The 19,308-nt window shown below is 37.8% G+C and overlaps 1 protein-coding gene and 2 pseudogenes across 1 annotated transcript; all 3 read left to right on the top strand.

The window, feature by feature from the left end:
- On the top strand, window positions 1–2,663 carry LOC106359990 (annotated as a pseudogene).
- A 3,947-nt stretch (window positions 2,664–6,610) lies between these two features.
- On the top strand, window positions 6,611–14,903 carry LOC106359116 (annotated as a pseudogene).
- A 2,745-nt stretch (window positions 14,904–17,648) lies between these two features.
- LOC106361523 (L-type lectin-domain containing receptor kinase I.7-like) lies at window positions 17,649–18,710 on the top strand. Its single transcript, XM_048768094.1, has one exon. The coding sequence runs from the start codon at window positions 17,649–17,651 to the stop codon at window positions 18,708–18,710; it is 1,062 nt and encodes a 353-aa protein (XP_048624051.1).
- The last annotated feature ends 598 nt before the right edge of the window (window positions 18,711–19,308 follow it).

The following is a 19,308-nucleotide window of genomic DNA, read 5'->3' on the forward strand; positions in this document are numbered from 1 at the left end:
CCGAGGACTTGTTTCGTCGGTATGTCGTCGGAATAACGTTATTCCGACGACATACCGACGACTTTTTTCCTCAGTATGTTGCTGTTTTCTCGTAGTGTTCATGTTATTATGTAGTATATTAATGTCAATGAATATATTGCGCTTCATAGTTCATAGTACCGCTTAGAAGACTTATAGACGTGCTATCCATTAACTTGACAGTTTGAGTGTTTTGACCTCATGAAATCACCCGAACCCTTCAATTTATTAGTAACTTCGGTTGCAGCTTCACGGTCGACCTTTTTTCTCAATGATAAATCTTTTTGGCATATTCCTCTTAAATAATAGAAAAGGCCCATGACGCTACTTTATTACCAATTTCTTTTTGTCTTGTTCTGTTTCATTTCATGGAATTCTTTTTGTTGTCTTGACTAGAACAGGCGTCCTAAAGTTTTGCCCAGTGAAGAGTTTATACCATAAAGATTCTAAAAAGCTGTCGTATATATTGGACTTTGGTGTCATAGTGGGAATCATTGTGAGAAGATAAAAACAAAAGAAAAAAAACGATAAATCGTTCCCAATGATTCGAGGAGCATTTCTGGGAATCATCTTGATGATATATTGTGTTTCCACGTCATTCCAACGAGAGACTACGTTTGTCTTCAACGGTTTCCACCAAAGAGACCATCGTATTCACCTTGCCGATGGTGCAAGAATCCTTCAAAAAAAACATGTCCTGCAACTGACGAATGCAACGACAACCCAAATAGGTCGATCGTGCTTTCTTTGAGCAGCCTATTGAGTTCAGTCCATCTGAACCTGTCTCGTTCTCGACGCATTTTGTGTGCGCGCTGGTCCCTGTAAGTGAGGTGAGTAGCCATGGGATGGCGTTTTTCGTGTCTCATTCCACTGATTTCGAAGAGGCCCAGCCATCTCGGTATTTCGGGCTTTTCAACGCAAATGGATCTGCTTCGACACGTGTGTTGGCTGTTGAGCTTGATATTGCTAAGGCTGAAGATGTGCTCGACATCAATGATAATCATGTTGGGATTGATGTGAACAGCCCAGTGTCTGTGCAATCTGCTAACGCTTCTTATTACTCAGACAACGAAGTTCAGAAGATAGACATGAAACTCGTGAGTGGAGATCCTATCCAGGTTTGGGTGGATTATGAAGGAACAACACTCAACGTTTCAATTGCTCCTCTTGAAAACCATAAACCAAGCCAACCTCTTTTGTCATCAACATCCATCAATCTTACCGAGATTGTGCAAGGTAGAAGAATGTTTGTCGGGTTTTCTGGTTCAACGGGGTCAGGCGTGGTCAATCAGTATGTACTCGGGTGGAGTTTTAGCAAAAGCATGGCGTCGCTGCAGAAGATTGACGTCTCAAAACTTCCCAAAGCCCCTCATCCCAGCAGTAAAAATAACTATACATCTGTGCTCTTTGATGTTCTGCTGGGGTTACTAGCTTTCTTAGTTTTGGGGCTTCTCTTTGGAGCTTATATGTATAGGGGAAACTTGTATGCCGAAGTAAAAGAGGAATGGGAAAATGTGTATGGTCCACTCAGGTATCCCTACAAATCTCTATACAAAGCGACAAAAGGGTTCAGTAGAAGTGAATTTCTTGGGAAAGGAGGTTTTGGTGAAGTCTACAAAGGAACACTCCCTAAGAACATAGAGCTGAGAGAAGTGGCTGTGAAGAAAGTATCACATGAAGGTGAAGAAGGTCTGAAGCAATTTGTCGCAGAGTTTAAAACACCGGAGCTTAGTTCCACTTCTTGGGTATTGCAGGAGGAAACATGAGTTAATATTGGTTTCTGAGTACATGCCAAATGGTAGCCTTGATGGTTACTTGTTTAATCATGATAAACCGACTCTTCCCTGGTGGAGAAGATTTGCAATTCTCAAAGACATCTCACTAGCTCTTAATTACTTACATACCGAAGCTGACCAAGTGGTTATACACAGAGATATTAAAGCCTCGAACGTTATGTTGGACGCAGAGTTTAATGGAAGGTTGGGAGATTTTGGTATGTCGAGGTTATATGAAAGAGGGGCTGATCCAACCACAACAGCTGCAGTTGGGGCTGTTGGCTACATGGCACCTGAGCTTACAACATTGGGAGCTTCCACTGTGACTGATGTATACGCCTTTGGTGTTTTCTTGCTTGAAGTTACTTGTGGGAGGAGGCCTGTGGAGCTTGGCGTGCCAGTTGAAAAACGTTCTGCTCAAATGGGTTTGTGAATGCTGGAGAGGGTCCTCTTTGCTTGATGCTATGGATCCAAGGTTGACAGAATTCTCATCTGAAGAAGTGGAGAGGGTTCTGAAAGTCGGTTTGCTCTGTGCAAACCTTGCTCCAGATGCAAGACCGTCCATGGAACAAGTGGTGCAATACTTAAATGGAAACGTACTGATGCCCGAGTTTTGGCCATATTCTCCTGGAATTGGAGCTCTCACTCCAACATTGTTTTCACCAGAACAGCTCTCGCTCAAATCGCTATCAATGTCGTCTTCCTTATCAAACAACTCGATGTTTATTACTCATACAATCAACTACGGGAGTGGACGATGAAAGTTTCTAACAACCTCCCTTATCTTTGGCCTCTTGTCATCGACTGTTTCTCGACCATTTCTACTCGACTTTTGTTTCATTGTATGCTCAAACTATGTTCATTAATGACATTCTCTGAAAGAGAGCTGATCTTTTGTGAATAAAATCTTGTAGCATCTTTAATAAATACATTGACAATCGGTTGTTGCATTCTTTATTCAAGGCCTGAGCCGATTATGGATTAAAGACACTCAAAGATCCGAGGTTTTCCAAGCTTTAACTTTGTCTTAGGTTCATCGGTTGTTCCTCTGACAAAATTGTTGATATGCCTTGAATCTGGATGTTACATCTAGGCGATGGATGTTACATCACGTACATCATACCGACTCGGTTGCATCAAGAGCGTTGCATCAAGTTATTATGGATGTTACATCGTGGACTTAAGCCCATGAGTCCGTTTAGTCTAAGGTTTTAGATGCGAGATGTCACTATATATATCTTGTATTCGAAGTAACCCTGAACTTGCACTTTGTAAGCTCAATATCGCCTCCAATAATAAGATCTCTCTTTGCCCGTGGACGTAGCCCTAGGGGTGAACCACGTTAAATATCTATGTCGTAGCTACATCGCTTTTATTCATCTGTTTCCGCATCTGTTTCTTCTCACAATTGTCACAACAAACTGGTATCAGAGCTTCGGGTTGTGATCTAGTGAGAAGATGTCTGGAATAAGAGCGAAGATCGACAAGTTTGATGGGAGAAATAGCTTCAGTCTTTGGCAGATTAAGATACAGGCGTTGTTGAAGCAACAAGGCATCTGGGGACCATTGTCAGAGAAGAAATCTGAAGCAGCTGATTTGGAGACTCTAGAAGAGAAGGTGTTCTCAACAATTTTGTTGTGTCTAGCAGACGAGATCATCATCGAAGTGTCGGATGAGAAAACTACTGCTAGTTTGTGGCAGAAGTTGGAGAGCTTGTACATGACAAAATCTCTAACGAACAAGCTACTTCTGAAGCAACGCCTCTTTGCCTTGCGTATGCAAGAAGGTATTGAGCTTCGCGACCATCTTGACAAGTTAAATTCGATATTAGTGGAGCTGAGTAACATCGATGTTACGGTGGAGGATTAAGACGCTGCTCTAATCCTGTTGGTATCTTTGCCGAACTCTTTCGAGAACTTCGTGCAATCGTTCATTGTTGGCAAAGATACAGTGAGACTAGAAGAAGTTAGGTCGGCGCTTCACAGTCGGGAATTACGCCATAAGGCATCCAGGTCAGGGACAGACAATCAAGCTTCGGGATTGTTTGTCAGTGGTGTGAAGGGACATGGGAAGAAAAGGAAGTCGAAAGATAGAAAATCGTTTCCAAGAGGTCCTAAGCCAACTGATACTTGCAACTATTGCAAAGAGAAGGGACATTGGAAGTCAAACTGTCCCAAGAAGAAGAAGGAGCAACAGTCTGGATCTGCTGCAGTAGCTGAAGATGAAGCCAAGTCTGATAGTGACATCGCTCTTGTTGTGCACGGACACACACACTCTTCTGATGTGTGGGTTCTGGATACAGGAGCATCCTACCATATGACACTGAGGAGAGAGTGGTTTTCGAAGTACACAGAAGTACTTGACGACAAGATTAAGATGGCAAATGATTTTGTCTGCAAGATTGCTGGGATCGGCTCAATCAAGCTCAGGACACATGATGGTAGATTCTGCACATTGAACGAGGTTAGGCATGTTCCATCAATAATGAAGAATTTGATATCCATGAGTCTTCTGGACAGTAGAGAGTTCAAATATTCGGGTGGTGATGGAGTTCTGAATGTCTGCAAGGGTTCTGACGTGATTCTGAAGGGTTTCATGAACAGTACTCTATATTTTCTGAAGGGTACTACCGTTACAGGTTCAGCAAATGTTGCATCACCAGAGATCTCAGAGGAAGATATGACTAAGCTGTGGCATATGAGGCTTGGACATATAGGTGAGCGTGGGATGCAACATCTGTCGAAGTAAGATATGCTTCATTCTGATATTGGTTTGGAACTCTGCTCGAAAGAGTTTAAACAATTTTGTAAGGATGCAACATCTGCCAAGCATCTTACAGACAGGGGAACACCACAACGAGATGGTGTTGCAAAATGGATAAACCAGATAATGCTAGAGAGAGCGATGTGCATGCTCTCGAGTGCTGGTTTGGAGAAACGGTTTTGGGCTGAAGCAGTTAACACGGCTTGCTACTTGATAAATCTTGTTCCCCAGATAGGCATCGAGTGCAGGATACCTTCTGAGGTGTGGTCAGGTAGATCTGCTGAATATTCACTTTTAAGAGTGTTTATGGGCTACGGTGATGGAATCAAAGGATACATGGTCTGGTCTCCATCAGAAAACCGAATGGTTCTAAGCAGGAATGGTGTCTTCGATGAAGCATCTATGGTTAGAAGCTCAGGGTCCAGTTCAGAAGCAGAAAAGTGTAGCACTGATAAACAGGTGGAGCTACAAGATGATCATGAAGTGATCGATGTGCAGGCACACACAGAAAATCAAGAGGAGCGTGTAGAAGATGTTAAGTTGGAGTCTACGAAGATTCAACCGCTTGATGCTACAGAGCGTAGCATCTTGAAAGATCAACCAAGAAGGATTGATATCAGGCCACCAGAGAGATATCGCTTTGAGGATATGGTGGGTTATGCACTTCAGGTTGCAGAGGAAGTGGATTTACATGGAAGCTGTTTCTAGTCCCGAGTCTGAGAAATGGCATGTTGCAACGAGAGACGTGGAGTCTCATCAGAAGAATCATACATGGGACCTGACCACATTACCATCGGAGAGAAGGGATGTTACATGCAAGTGGGTCTTCAAGATTAAGGATGGAGCATCACTGGCAGAAGGAGCTAAGTATAAAGCTCGGATTGTTGCAAGAAGTTTCAGTCAGAGAGATGGAGTAGACTACAATGAGATATTCTCATCGATGGTTAGACATACGTCCATCAGAGTGTTGCTAACGCTGGTAGCACGTCAGGACTTGGAGCTTGAGCAATTTGATGTGAAGACAGTGTATCTTCATGGAGAGCTAGAGGAGATATACAAGACTCATCCAGATGGTTGTCGAGTTCCTGAAAAGGATGACTATGTGTGTACGCTTCAGAAGTCACTTTGTGGATTTAAGCAGTCTCTCAGAGGATGGTACAAGAGATTCGACAGCTATATAATCAAGTTGGGCTACATCAGAAGTCCTTATGATTGGTGTGTCTGCATGAGTGAGTTGAAGGATGCGACGTTCATCTGTTTGGTACTTTACGTGGATGACATGTTGTTAGCTGAAGAGAAGTGTGACATCGAGAAGCTGGAGCTTCTGGGTTTTGAAGTTGAGATGAATGATTTGGGTGCAGCAATGAAGATTTTAGGGATGGAGATCTTCAGAGATTGGGAGAAGGAGTTGTTCTTGTCACAGAAGGCCTACATTAATGAGGTGTTGACAAGGTTCGTGATGTCTTCAGATGAACCTATCAGTATTCTGTGCACTGCAAATGTTCATCTCACCATGTATATGGTTTAGCTCGTTGGGGCATCTGACCCATTGGGGCATCTGGCCCGTTGGGGCATCATGCCCGTCGGGGCATCTGGTCCGCAAGGACATCTGGCCCGTTGAGGCATCTGGTCCGCAAGGACATCTGGCCCGTTGGGGCGAATGGCCCGTTGGGGCATCTGGTCCGCATGGACATCTAGTCCGCAAGGACATCTGGCCCGTTGGGGCATCTGGTCTGCAAGGACATTTGGTCCGCAAGGATATCTAGTCCGTTGGGACATCCGGCCCGTTGGGGCGTCTAGTCCGTTGGGACATCTGGTCTGTTGAGACATCTGGCCCGTTGGGGCGTCTGGTCCGTTGGGACATCTGGTCCGTTGGGACATCCAGTCCATTGGGATATTCGGCTGATGATGAACGTCTGGCTCTAGTTGAGCATCTGGCCGTTAAAGGGCGTCTGGTTCGTCATAGCAACACATCTGGTCCGAAGGGACATCTGAGGCAAAGAGAGCGATGGTACATTTGGCGTTGAAGAACACATCTGGTACATTTGGCGTTAATGGCGCATCTGGCACTTCAAAGTGCATCTTGTACATCTGGCGCTGATGGCGCATCTGGTACATCTGGCGCAGAGAAACGCATCTGGTACATCTGGCACTTGAAGGTGCATCTGGTACATCTGTTATTGAGAGGATTCAAGTCAAGGTGGAGAATTGTTGATATGCCTTGAATCTGGATGTTACATCTAGGCGATGGATGTTACATCACATACATCATACCGACTCGGTTGCATCAAGAGCGTTGCATCAAGTTATTATGGATGTTACATCTGATCGTGGGCTTAAGCCCATGAGTCCGTTTAGTCTAGGGTTTTAGATGCGAGATGTCACTATATATATCTTGTATTCGAAGTAACCCTGAACTTGCACTTTGTAAACTCAATATCGCCTCCAATAATAATAAGATCTCTCTTTGTCCGTGGACGTAGTAGCCCTAGGAGTGAACCACGTTAAATATCTGTGTCGTAGTTACATCGCTTTTATTCATCTGTTTCCGGATCTGTTTCTTCTCACAATTGTTACAACAAAAATTGTGCGTTTGAGTTTGTGAGATTCAGAAAAGTGCATTCTTGGAATTTGTAGAAACCTTGGGTTTGAAGGTAGGGCTTTGTTTCGCGTTGTAATGAGCTTTGAATAACGATCTGAATTACACCCTGTAAGTTGCTAAAATATCATATAATCGACATTACTCCCTCTGTTTCTGTTTCGGTTTCCGATGTTTGTGAATAAGTGTGAATTTGACATTTTTTCCTTGTTACATAAAAAAATGTCATTTTATAATTTCAATGCAATTTATAATCAATTTCAACCAAATATTAATTGCAAAATGCTTTGATCTTATAAATAAAACTTTTTATCTCAAATATTATTAGTTAACTAGTTGTAACTAATAAAAATATAAATACATCTCAATTATTTTAGGGTGATTTAGAGCATGAGCATCAAAGGTTCATGGGGAAAGCTCTCACACATCAAAAAAAAAAATATTATAATAATAGAATCTGATGAATTCGTCTCGCAGGGGTACCTCCGGATGAACCCGTTTCATCACTGTTTCGCGGGCTCCACGCCACGTGGCAGCCCGCTATTGGTCCACTTATTTTTACTTTTTTTTAAATCAAACGGAAAAAAATAAAAAATTAATAAATTATTAAAGTTGTGAACCTTTCCCCTCCCCCTGATTCATTGATGCGCATGCTCTTAGGAAATTGTCCCAAATGTAGGTCCAAATCTTAAAAGTGAGAACTTACCATGATTTGACTGAAAGCGGTTGTCTTGTCTTATATCATTTGTGTATCAAACGGACGAAAATGTCCTTCACTCTCTCTCTTCAACCCATGCTTCTTCTCCCTTCTCTCCTGTACATTTTCTTTCCTCCGACCCCACACACCCACTTCTTTCTTCCTACACCATCTTTTTTTCTTATATTTTTTTCTCACCTAAAAATTCTTTCAGTAATTCACTTTTTTTTTCCACCACGACCGTCTAATAGAATGTGTTACTGGAACGGTCAAACAGGGTCCGACTCTATAACTAAAAAATATTAAGATATTTTTAAAAATAAATACATATATTTGGTTTAAAATTTTAAAATTTTAGATATATTCTTAAACTTATAGTTTATAATTTAAAGAGAAACTTCAAATATATATAGATAAGCTATTAAGTTTTAAAACTATTTCATTATATCATTAAATATATAGTTAATATTTTTTTGAACAGGGCCTTAAAATTTTTTGAGACGGCCCTGTTTTCCAGAATAAAACTATAGTAGTATGCTTATGAACAAACCTGATAAATAATTTTATCTGGGTTTACGATAAACTATATTATAATTCATCGATGATTTGACTACCAAACATGTTACAAAATATGTTAACGAGTTAACGAGTTTTATAAAATGATACAAAATTTGTTAACATTAAATATTACTTTTTAACGTGTTACAAATTTTGTTATCGAGTTATATTTTGTTATATAAACAAATCAACAACTCAATAATACACTTTATAATGATCAGCATTAATTGCCAAACTAAGACAATATTTAACAGTTAACATATGAAGTTAACTAACTAATTTTAAAGTTAACGTTCCAAATAAAAGAAATTAGCATGTTATAAATAAGTTAGAATGTTAGCAATAACAGTATCGTATACAATTATGTTATAGGGGGTTAACATACGATCCAAATAAAATAAATTAGCATGTTATAGGCATAGAAGCCAATAATCTTTATTAATATACGTGAAAAGTGTCCAAGGGAATTATTGGTAAATGAATTTTCATAGACTTTGAGAATTTTGAGATTCTATTGTTGTTGGTTCTTGGATTTCAATTTTTTTTTTAATATAATCCATTGTTATTGGTATAAGAATTTAAAAAATCTATTCAAATCTTTTATTATTCAAAAAGCTTATTTATTATTGATTCTCTATTCTAACTAAATATAGTATTATTGGGAGATGAATTCTATTCATTTTTACTCATAAGACTCAACTTTCAAAATATCATATGTATCCACGTGATTTTCAAAATCCATGTGATAGAAAATAACAAGAAAACAAAATAGTTATTCTTACCAAATATCTATTGCAAATTAAATCTAAATTATATGTCCAAAAATTATAATTCATGACATTTTATGTACTTTTACATTTTTGAATATATATTCAAAATACTAAATTGAAAAATATAATTCGAAATTATAAATAAACTTTTTATTTTTTATTTTTATTATTTATATATCAATAAAGTGAGGGGTAAAAATTCTTTTGCCTTTTATATGAAATCTATTTTGGTAATTTTCCTCTTTGAGATTTCTTTTTGTAACAAAAACTTAGAAAAAAAAATATTTAAGAGAATTTTCCAATTTTGAATGTATCACTATTATTTTTTTTTAGTTTGAAAGAAAAAATGTATAATCATGTTATATGATTTAGAAAAAAAATAAATTATATATTTACTTTACAAAAAATATGACAGAAAAGACATAATACAAATTCATGAAAATCTATACCAATCTAAAAATTCATGATCAAATTTCATAAGTCAATGTATATAAATTTTCACAGTCCACATGTAACTTTTAAAATCTATCAACGCTTGAAATTTATAAACTCTACACAAATTTGTCTCCCAATAACCAAATATCTATTGCACATTAAATCCAAACTATATGTCCAAAAATTATAATTCATGACATTTTATGTACTTTTACTTTTGGGCTTTTTTCAAATATGACCTAAAATTTCAAGTCAAACTTAAAAATAACCCTTGTTTTTTTTGAAACTTTCATTTTCCCTATTCACCCTAAAAGTTTGGATTTATTCACGAAAATGCCATTATATTTTTTTTTCTTTTTTTGAAAATGATTCTTTTACCTTATCATCCTTATCTTCACCAAGTATTTACAATATTTTCATTACCATCAATACACTAACCACCATGAACAACCAATTTGAAGCTCTTAATGTACCAAAGTTTCGATTTTTACTCTTCATATCTCATTACTTATGCACACAAATCACATCTCTTTCACTCTCTCTTAAAATTCATCCAAAAAAACTAAGATTTTGATTCCAAGCTTTGTAAGGTTCATAGGGACATTGAAGCTCATGATTCTTGGTCATTAACGACTTGGTAGCTTTTGTATTGAAGTTCTGGGTGCTTGGAGAAGCAAAGCAAGTAATCTCACAAGCTCAAGGTATGAAATCTTTTTTTTTTCTCAGATCTGTTCACGAAAACTTTCAGAAGACTTCGCTAGATGTATTCTCCATCAAGAAGACTTCCCTAGAAGTCTTCTAACTTTCCTTTAAAATCACTTAAACGCAATAACTGCACCAAGTGCTATTTTTATTCAGGGTTTTCCTGCTTCAGGTCTTTTAAACAACATGCCTCAGTCTGCAATATTAGTACCAGCTCTCCAGTCCCAGTGGTTAATGATGCACGTAAGTATGATGATATTCGGCTATGACGCTCTGTTATGCGAATCATTATTATCAATAGCTCTTCTAGTCTTCTAAAATTGGGTAAAACCTAGTATTAATTTATTAATTTTTAACAAATTTTTTATGATTTTTTCAATTTTAGAGCATATATTAACTCATATATCTTTTTCGGGCGTTTCAATTGTACTACTAATTTATTTTTTAACTTTATTAGTTAATTTAGATGAAATAATAGGATAATATGTTTTGATTCATCATATAAAGGAATCGTAATTACGTTTTTTGGTATAACAGGATAATATGTTAGTTTTGCAATTGACCAATAGTTTTGCAATTGACCAAAAGTTTGTTAGAAATTTGACTTTTTATAGAAGACTTCTCACTGTCGCAAGAAGTCTTCTATCAAAAGTCAAGTTTCTGACAAACTTCAGTCAATTGCAAATCTAACCTGATTATCCGAGAAGACTTCTCTCTCGCATTTCGATTTTTTTTCAAATTTAAAATTAAGCCAATATTTACAAATGAAGACTACTCAAGATGTCTTCTGTAGAGTAGACTTCTTAAGAAGTCTTTCTTCGTAAATTTACAATTGTAAAAATGACCTAAATAGAAGACTTCCTAAGAAGTCTTTTGGGAGAAGACTTTCGTAGAAGTCTTCTACTTCAATGTTTAATAAACTTTCATTTTCTCTACAATTAAAATGACTTTTTATTACTTTTTTATTAATTCATGTGTATTAGTCAATATTGAGACTCCTGGATGAAATTCACAACTTATTTGGTGATAATTATGAGATTTCAAATATTTATGTTTACTAATGTTTCTATCTAATCCCAAAGACTTCTTAAGAAGACTTATAGGGAAGTCTTCTACATTAGATTTTCAAGAGTGTTAAGTAACTTTAAGGTATGTTTTTAACTTTCAAAAGTGTTAAGTAACTTCAAGAATATCAAGTCATGTGGTTTAATGTGTCTTTTTAGATTATAAGGTATAATTTTTAACTTACATGAGATTTAAAATTTCAACTTTCACTCAAAATTCAAGTTTGATCTTTTGTGAATTTGACTAAGTTTTCTTGTGAAGTCTTCTCTCTTAATTTTAGTTAATTTGACTGAATTTTTGTTTTATTGTGTTTTGTTACGAGTAGGTAGAATGGTTAAAACAATTTCTTGGTATGTTGTATTAATAACTTCAATAATGTCAAAGTACTTTGGGAAAAACATGAACATATACACCAAATTCTTTTGATTAACATCTCTTCAAGTTTGCAAAAGAATTTATAACTAAAATAGTACACATTCAAATCATAAAACATACCATAAACAAAACTATTACACATGGAGCTAGATATCATTCCTCAACATAGATAAGCTTGGACTCTACTTGACATCATTCCTTGTACCACTTTAGGCAGAAGACTTTGGAAGACTTCCCGAAGACATCGCAGAAAGTCTTCTAGCATAAAATACATTAGAATACTTCCCTAGAAGTCTTCCGAGAGTCTTTTAAGAGTCTTTTGAGAGTCTTCCAAGAGTTTTCTGAGAAGTTTTTCAAAGTCTAACACAACACTAAACCCTAAACCATCAACACTAAACCCTAAACTATCAACACTAAACCCTAAATCTTAAACCCTAAAAAGTAAACTCTAAACCCTAAAACCTAAAAAATTAACCATAAACCCTAAAACATCAACTCTAAACCCTAAACCCTAAACCTTCAACTCTAAACCCTAAACTCTAAACCCTAAATATTAAACCCTAAACCTTAAAACCCTAAAACCCTAGAGTTGGTGTTTTAGGGTTTAGATTTGAAGGTTTAGGGTTTAGGGTTTACATTTAGGGTTTAGAGTTGATGTTTTAGGGTTTAGATTTGAAGGTTTAGGGTTTTAGGGTTTAGGGTTCGAATTTCAGAAAAATATTGGATTTCGAGTTTAGGGTTTACGTTTAGGGTTTAGAGTTGATGTTTTAGGGTTTAGATTTGAAGGTTTAAAGTTTAGGGTTTAGAGTTGGTGTTTCGGGGTTTAGGATTTAGAGTTGATGTTTCATGGTTTAGGGTTTAGAATTGATGATTTAGGGTTCAAAGTTGATGTTTTAAGTTTATATTTAGGGTTTAGGGTTTATGTTTAGGGTTTAGAGTTGATGTTTTAGGGTTTAGATTTGAAGATTTAGGGTTTAGGGTTTAGGGTTTAGGATTTAGAGTTGATGATTTAGGATTTAGAGTTAATGTTTTAAGTTTAGATTAGTTAATCTCATGTTTTTTTTTTGTCAAAGTTAATCAATAGGTTATAAATGTCTTTTACCCTTCATTAAAGATGGTGGTAAAAATGGTTAGTGTAAACATGAAAAATGGTACTTTGAAAATAGTATTTTTGGCAAATTCCCCTTGCTTTTGGAGCTTATAGGAGAAACTTGTACGCTGAAGTAAGAGAGGAATGGGAAAATGTGTATGGTCCACTCAGATATTCCTACAAATCTTTATACAAAGCGACAAAAGGGTTCAGTAGAAATGAATTTCTTGGGAAAGGAGATTTTGGTGAAGTCTACAAAGGGACACTCCCTCGGAACATTGAGCTGAGAGAAGTGGCTGTGAAGAAAGTATCACACGAGGGTGAGCATGGTATGAAACAGTTTGTCTCTGAGATCGTGTGCATGAGGAGTTTAAAACACCGCAGCTTGGTTCCACTTCTTGGGTATTGCAGGAGGAAACATGAGTTAATATTGGTTTCTGAGTACATGCCAAATGGTAGCCTTGATGGTTACTTGTTTAATCATGATAAACCGACTCTTCCCTGGTGGAGAAGATTTGCAATTCTCAAAGACATCTCACTAGCTCTTAATTACTTACATACCGAAGCTGACCAAGTGGTTATACACAGAGATATTAAAGCCTCGAACGTTATGTTGGACGCAGAGTTTAATGGAAGGTTGGGAGATTTTGGTATGTCGAGGTTATATGAAAGAGGGGCTGATCCAACCACAACAGCTGCAGTTGGGACTGTTGGCTACATGGCACCTGAGCTTACAACATTGGGAGCTTCCACTGTGACTGATGTATACGCCTTTGGTGTTTTCTTGCTTGAAGTTACTTGTGGGAGGAGGCCTGTGGAGCTTGGCGTGCCAGTTGAAAAACGTTCTGCTCAAATGGGTTTGTGAATGCTGGAGAGGGTCCTCTTTGCTTGATGCTATGGATCCAAGGTTGACAGAATTCTCATCTGAAGAAGTGGAGAGGGTTCTGAAAGTCGGTTTGCTCTGTGCAAACCTTGCTCCAGATGCAAGACCGTCCATGGAACAAGTGGTGCAATACTTAAATGGAAACGTACTGATGCCCGAGTTTTGGCCATATTCTCCTGGAATTGGAGCTCTCACTCCAACATTGTTTTCACCATCACAACACTCACTCCCTTCACTATCACTGTCTTCTTCCTCATACAACAACTCTATGTTTATTACTCGTAGTTTCGTTTCAGGGAGTGGACGATGAAAATATCTGACAACTTCCTTATCCTTGGCCTCTTGTGGTCGACTGTTTTTCAACTATTTCCATTCGATTTTTGTTTCAATGTAAGCTCAAATATGTTCATTAGTGACATTTTCTGAGTATATATACAACTCTCCTTAACCGACTTCTATGGCTAGGATAATCTTCTCAACTAATTACATCATTATCTTTTGTTAAACATTCTGGTAGCTACTTTACTAGATACATTGACAACCGGTTGTTATCACTCCTTTTTCAAAGGCATGAGCCAACTAAGATTAAATACACTCAAAATCAGAGATTTATCAATCTTTTAACTATTTCACCAGTTGTTGTTCTGAAGCGAGAGAGATAGGTGATGCATAATCTGATTACGTAATTGTGTCTTTTTTAAAGTGGTAGATTATACCAGAGAACTCACAAGCATCAAAGACACTACAGTTTAGTCTTCCACCTTACAGAGTTAAGTTTGGATAGACCAAATTTATATCTTTTTGGTACTAGACAGTTTGTTTAGGTATTCTGTTTGTGGACCCTAAAAAATGAAACAATTAGTTTGTCAGTATGGGCCGAGATGTCTCCGTTTTTCTCTCTCCAGGCGTCGTTTTGCGATTGCTGTAATCCTTCACGAATTTTCTGCGACTGAGGGACTAACTGGTTTAAACGCAGCAGTTGCAGTTGCGGGAGTTTGTGGATACGGATGGTTGCGGTTTCTAGCGGTTTTAAAAAATTTATACGACTGGTTTTGCGGTTAGAAGTTGGTGCGTTTGCGGGATACTTATGACTGATTAACTACTAAATACAGCAGCAGTTAAATAATAAATTAACAATATTATATTTTATATAATTATAAAAATATCAAAAATCTTAATATTATAATAAATATAAAAATTATATTTAGAAGTTATAGTTTTAAATTTTTAAAAATTATAGAAAATATTTTTATTTTTAAATTTTATAATATTAATTCCAATTTAAAATTATATTGTTATAAAAAAAATTTATATTGAATATTTTATTGAATATTTAGTTAGTATATTTATAATTCCAATTTAATTTTTTATTGAATATTTTTATTTTTGTATTTATATTGTTATAAAAAAAAATTATACTCCCGCAACCGCAAACGCTAGCTGGAACCAGCTTTTGAGTTTATGAGGTTTAGAGCGATTTAAAACGGTTTAAAGTGATTTGAGTGATTGTTGCAAAATACCAACAACAGCTACCAAACCCGCTTTACTGGTGGTACTGGAGAAACCAGTCATACCCTTGGTTTCCTGCAGCCATTCTCGTAATGTCCACCCTGAAGATGCCTTGGTGTCTCTGGCTACGGATTTACTGTTTTGTGTCTCTATCTATGTGATTTTCGGAAACGCAAAAGTGTCTTAGTGAAAAAAGCTTTGGCGGAGATGTAATGTGATTCATCTGTTTGCGTGATCATTCCACCAAATAACCTTGCAGGTTCGTCATTTCTTCTAGAATTATATATATCGAATTATTTTGCTGTTACATTTGTAAAATGGTCAATTCGAATTCTTCATTGTTCTGTGACGAGAAAAGGTTGTATACTTTGTGGTTATGGTTTTAGTTAATCTTTCTTAGTGGTAATCACATAATCAAGAATGGGCAAAAGAAAATTTGTTTGTTAATAGGTATAGATTGTACTAGCCACTAGGCTTCTCTCTTATGTCATTCTAGTTATTAATAGATACAATTCGATCTAATTTAAGGTTTATCTATCACATTTATTCTTATTCAAGTCAACTTGTATTTTATTTTTTATACATAGTTAGGAAAGTTGTCCTCTGCATATGATATTGTTCCTTAAAAATCTAGTGTTAAATCTGTTGGAAGCATTGCAGCACCGAATACACTCAAGAACTGGTTAACAGCTAATGTTAAAACATGATGATCTACCTCCTCTGGGATTAACAGATGATGCCCTTTTACCTTGGCTGCTTTGGGATCTGTGGAAAGCGAGAAACTTGATGGTTTTTGAGGGTAAATGCTTTCAGGTAGAAGACATCATCACCAAGGCTGTGGTAGATGCTCGAGCGTGGGAAATGGCAAATTTCCAGACTCGCATACAGGAGAAGAAGGCCCCAAGTAGTAGAATACCCTCATCAGCTCCTGCTTGTTGGATCGATGGAGCTTGGCCGGAAGCAACATTGACAGGAGGCATAGGTTGGATTATCAAGAGTGAAGGTGGAGAAGTACTATGTCGGGGATCCTCCAACAGATCTCATGTTGGCTCAGCACTTATGGCTGAAGCATTGGCGTTGCGTGAAGCTCTCAGAAAGGCAAAGGATTTAAATCTCCATAGCCTCCAAATATTCTTGGACTCTCAAGTCCTAGTATCTTCCCTGTGTAAAGGGTTGGATCTGAATGAGATAGCAGGTGTCCTACACGATATCAAAAACCTTGCCACTCTCTTCTGTCCGCTATCTTTTTCTTTCATTTCTCGTTTAGAAAACTCTCAAGATGATTCCTTGGCAAAATCAGGTCTTGATTGCTTTATGTTAGCCTAAACTCTTCATCTTAAGTAATGGTACTAGTGGTTTTGACAAAAAAAAAGTTAGGAAGGTTGTCCTCTGCATATGATATTGTTCCTTTAAAATCTAGTGTTAAATCTGTTGGCTATTTATTTATATTGATTGCGAGTCTTGTGACATTCACAGACATTACAATAAAGAAGGAAACACTGTTATTGGGTGGTCACTTTATTCACAAACATTCATAAACTCTTTCTCTTGTAGATTTGGTTGCCCTCTGCATTATGCAAGAGACCGATATGTTTGTGTTTAAACTCTAATACAGGGGGGACGTGAGAGGTAAGGTTATGACCTCTTCAGTTTTGCCCCTTGAAACAAGTTATATTATAAGAAAAGTATATTCTAACAGTTTGGTGCATCTTCGTTTCAAATGCTTGACTTTTTTTCTCGTTGTGGACCTCATCCTTAGCTGATCCTTTCAACCTGAGATTGTTATGAATTCGATATGAGGATATAATGATCACATTTGTTTGCCTAGTACATATTTAGATATTTTAGAAATAGCTATGATTGCAATGGCCGTTGTCCAATAAAGTTAATCATTGACATAAATAAATAGAGTACAATGTGCATATTATATAGAGAAAGTTGTCACCTTCATGTTATTCTGTAGTATATTAAGGTCAATATGTATCTTGCGACTCATGGTTCATGCCGTATAGAAGACTTTAGACGTGCTATCATTAACCTGACAGTTTCAGTGATTTGACCTCATGAAATCACCCAAACACTGTCACCGTCAACCTTTTCTTCTCAATGATAAATCATTTGGCATATTCCTCTTAAATAATATAAAAGTCCCATGAAGCCACTTTACTTTCCAATTTCTTTTTTGTTTTGTTCAGTTTCGTGGTATTTATTTAGATGTCTTGACTATGGCAGGAGTCTGCAAGTCTTACCTTACAATAAAGATTCCAAAAAAGCAGGCCTAAGTATTTGACTTTGATTGTGTCATATTCAGTGGGTCTACAACCAGAGGGGAGGAAGAGATAACTGTTAACCATTATGAGAGAGAAGAGAAAAGCAAAAGGAAAAAAACGTTAACTCTTTCTGGTCCCAATGATTCGAGGAGCTCTTCTGGGAATCATCTGGATGTTATATTGTGTGTGCAAGTCATTCCAACAAGAGACGACGTTCGTCTACAACGGTTTCGACCAAGGAGACCGTATTCACCTTCAGGGTGGTGCAAGAATCCTTCCAAAAAAAGATGTCCTGCAACTGACGAATGCCACAACAACACAAATAGGTCGTGCTTTCTTTAAGCAGCCTATTGAGTTCAATCCATCTGAACCAATCTCCTTCTCGACGCATTTTGTTTGCGCACTGGTCCGTGTAACTGAAGTGAGTAGCCATGGCATGGCGTTTTTTGTGTCTCATTCCACTGATTTCGTAGGCGCCGAACCATCTCGATACTTCGGGCTTTTCAACGCAAATGAATCTGCTTCGACATTGGCTGTTGAGCTTGATATATCTAAAGCTCTAGATGTGCTCGACATCAATGATAATCATGTCGGGATTGATGTGAACAGAGCAGTGTCTGTGCAATCTGCTAACGCTTCTTATTACTCAGACAAAGAAGGTCGGAAGATAGACATGAAACTCGTGAGTGGGCAACCTATTCAGGTTTGGGTGGATTACGAAGGAACAACACTCAACGTTTCACTGTCTCCTCTTAAAAACCAGAAACCAAGCCGACCTCTTTTGTCATCAACTTCCATCAATCTTACCGAGATTGTGCAAGGTAGAAGAATGTTTGTCGGGTTTTCTGGTTCAACGGGGTCAGGCGTGGTCAACCAATATGTACTGGGGTGGAGTTTCAGCAAAAGCATGGCATCCCTGCAAAAGATTGACGTCTCAAAACTTCCCAAAGCTCCTTATCCTAGCAATAAAAATAAGTACACATCTCTGGTGTATGATATTCTGCTGGGTTTACTAGCTTTCTTAGTTTTGGGGCTTTTCTTTGGAGCTTATATGTATAGGAGAAACTTGTACATTGAATGTAGGAGATGGATTACATCCCTCCACAAGGCCCATCGAATAACTGGTCCTAATCCAGCAAGTCGGATCGATTTGGTCGGCTCGGTAGTTAAACCTATTGGCTTGACCTTAGAGTATTTTTAGCCGGTCGAGTAAGTCGACTAAAAGTGCCCGGTTTGGAGGGAGCCTTGTTCAGGCCCGTATACTCGGCCTCTCGCATCAAGGCCCAAAGGAGCACGGAATTAAGGCATCAGGGGGGAGGAAGTCCTATAAGAAGGGAAAAGGAAGCAACAAGAAGGGGACTTTTGGACCATTGAACACACTGAGCGGCTAGATCTAGGGTTTTAGGCTATCTCTTTGATCTTGTTACTCTTCGATCTTGTTGCTCTTGAATCTTCTTGTCACTCTTGTAACCCTTCAAACCAAATCTAAATAAAACGTCTTTAGCCATCCCATTTCAGACTTCTTCCATCTTAGTCGACTGAATTTCGTTCAAACAATTGGCGCCCACCGTGGGGCTGACTAAAGTAACGTTCTAGATCTACATGGTTCAAGACGACACCACCTTCGGCGCTCCGGGCGGAGAACCGACACCAACGCCCGAAGCCGCACCACCCATTGCCGCAGATTTTATGAGCTCTATCATGGCTCGACTTGCTCGTCAAGACGAAGTCCAAAAGACGACCAACGACCAGTTAGCTGCTTTGGTCGCGGCACTCACAGCTCCCGATGGCCAAACAAG

Source organism: Brassica napus, chromosome C9, assembly GCF_020379485.1.
Source record: "Brassica napus cultivar Da-Ae chromosome C9, Da-Ae, whole genome shotgun sequence".
Classification (NCBI taxonomy): Eukaryota; Viridiplantae; Streptophyta; class Magnoliopsida; order Brassicales; family Brassicaceae; genus Brassica; species Brassica napus.

Bases quoted from the DNA above. Each gene is read 5' to 3' on its own strand.
- LOC106361523 (XM_048768094.1), top strand. From the start codon at position 17,649: ATGATTCGAGGAGCTCTTCTGGGAATCATCTGGATGTTATATTGTGTG.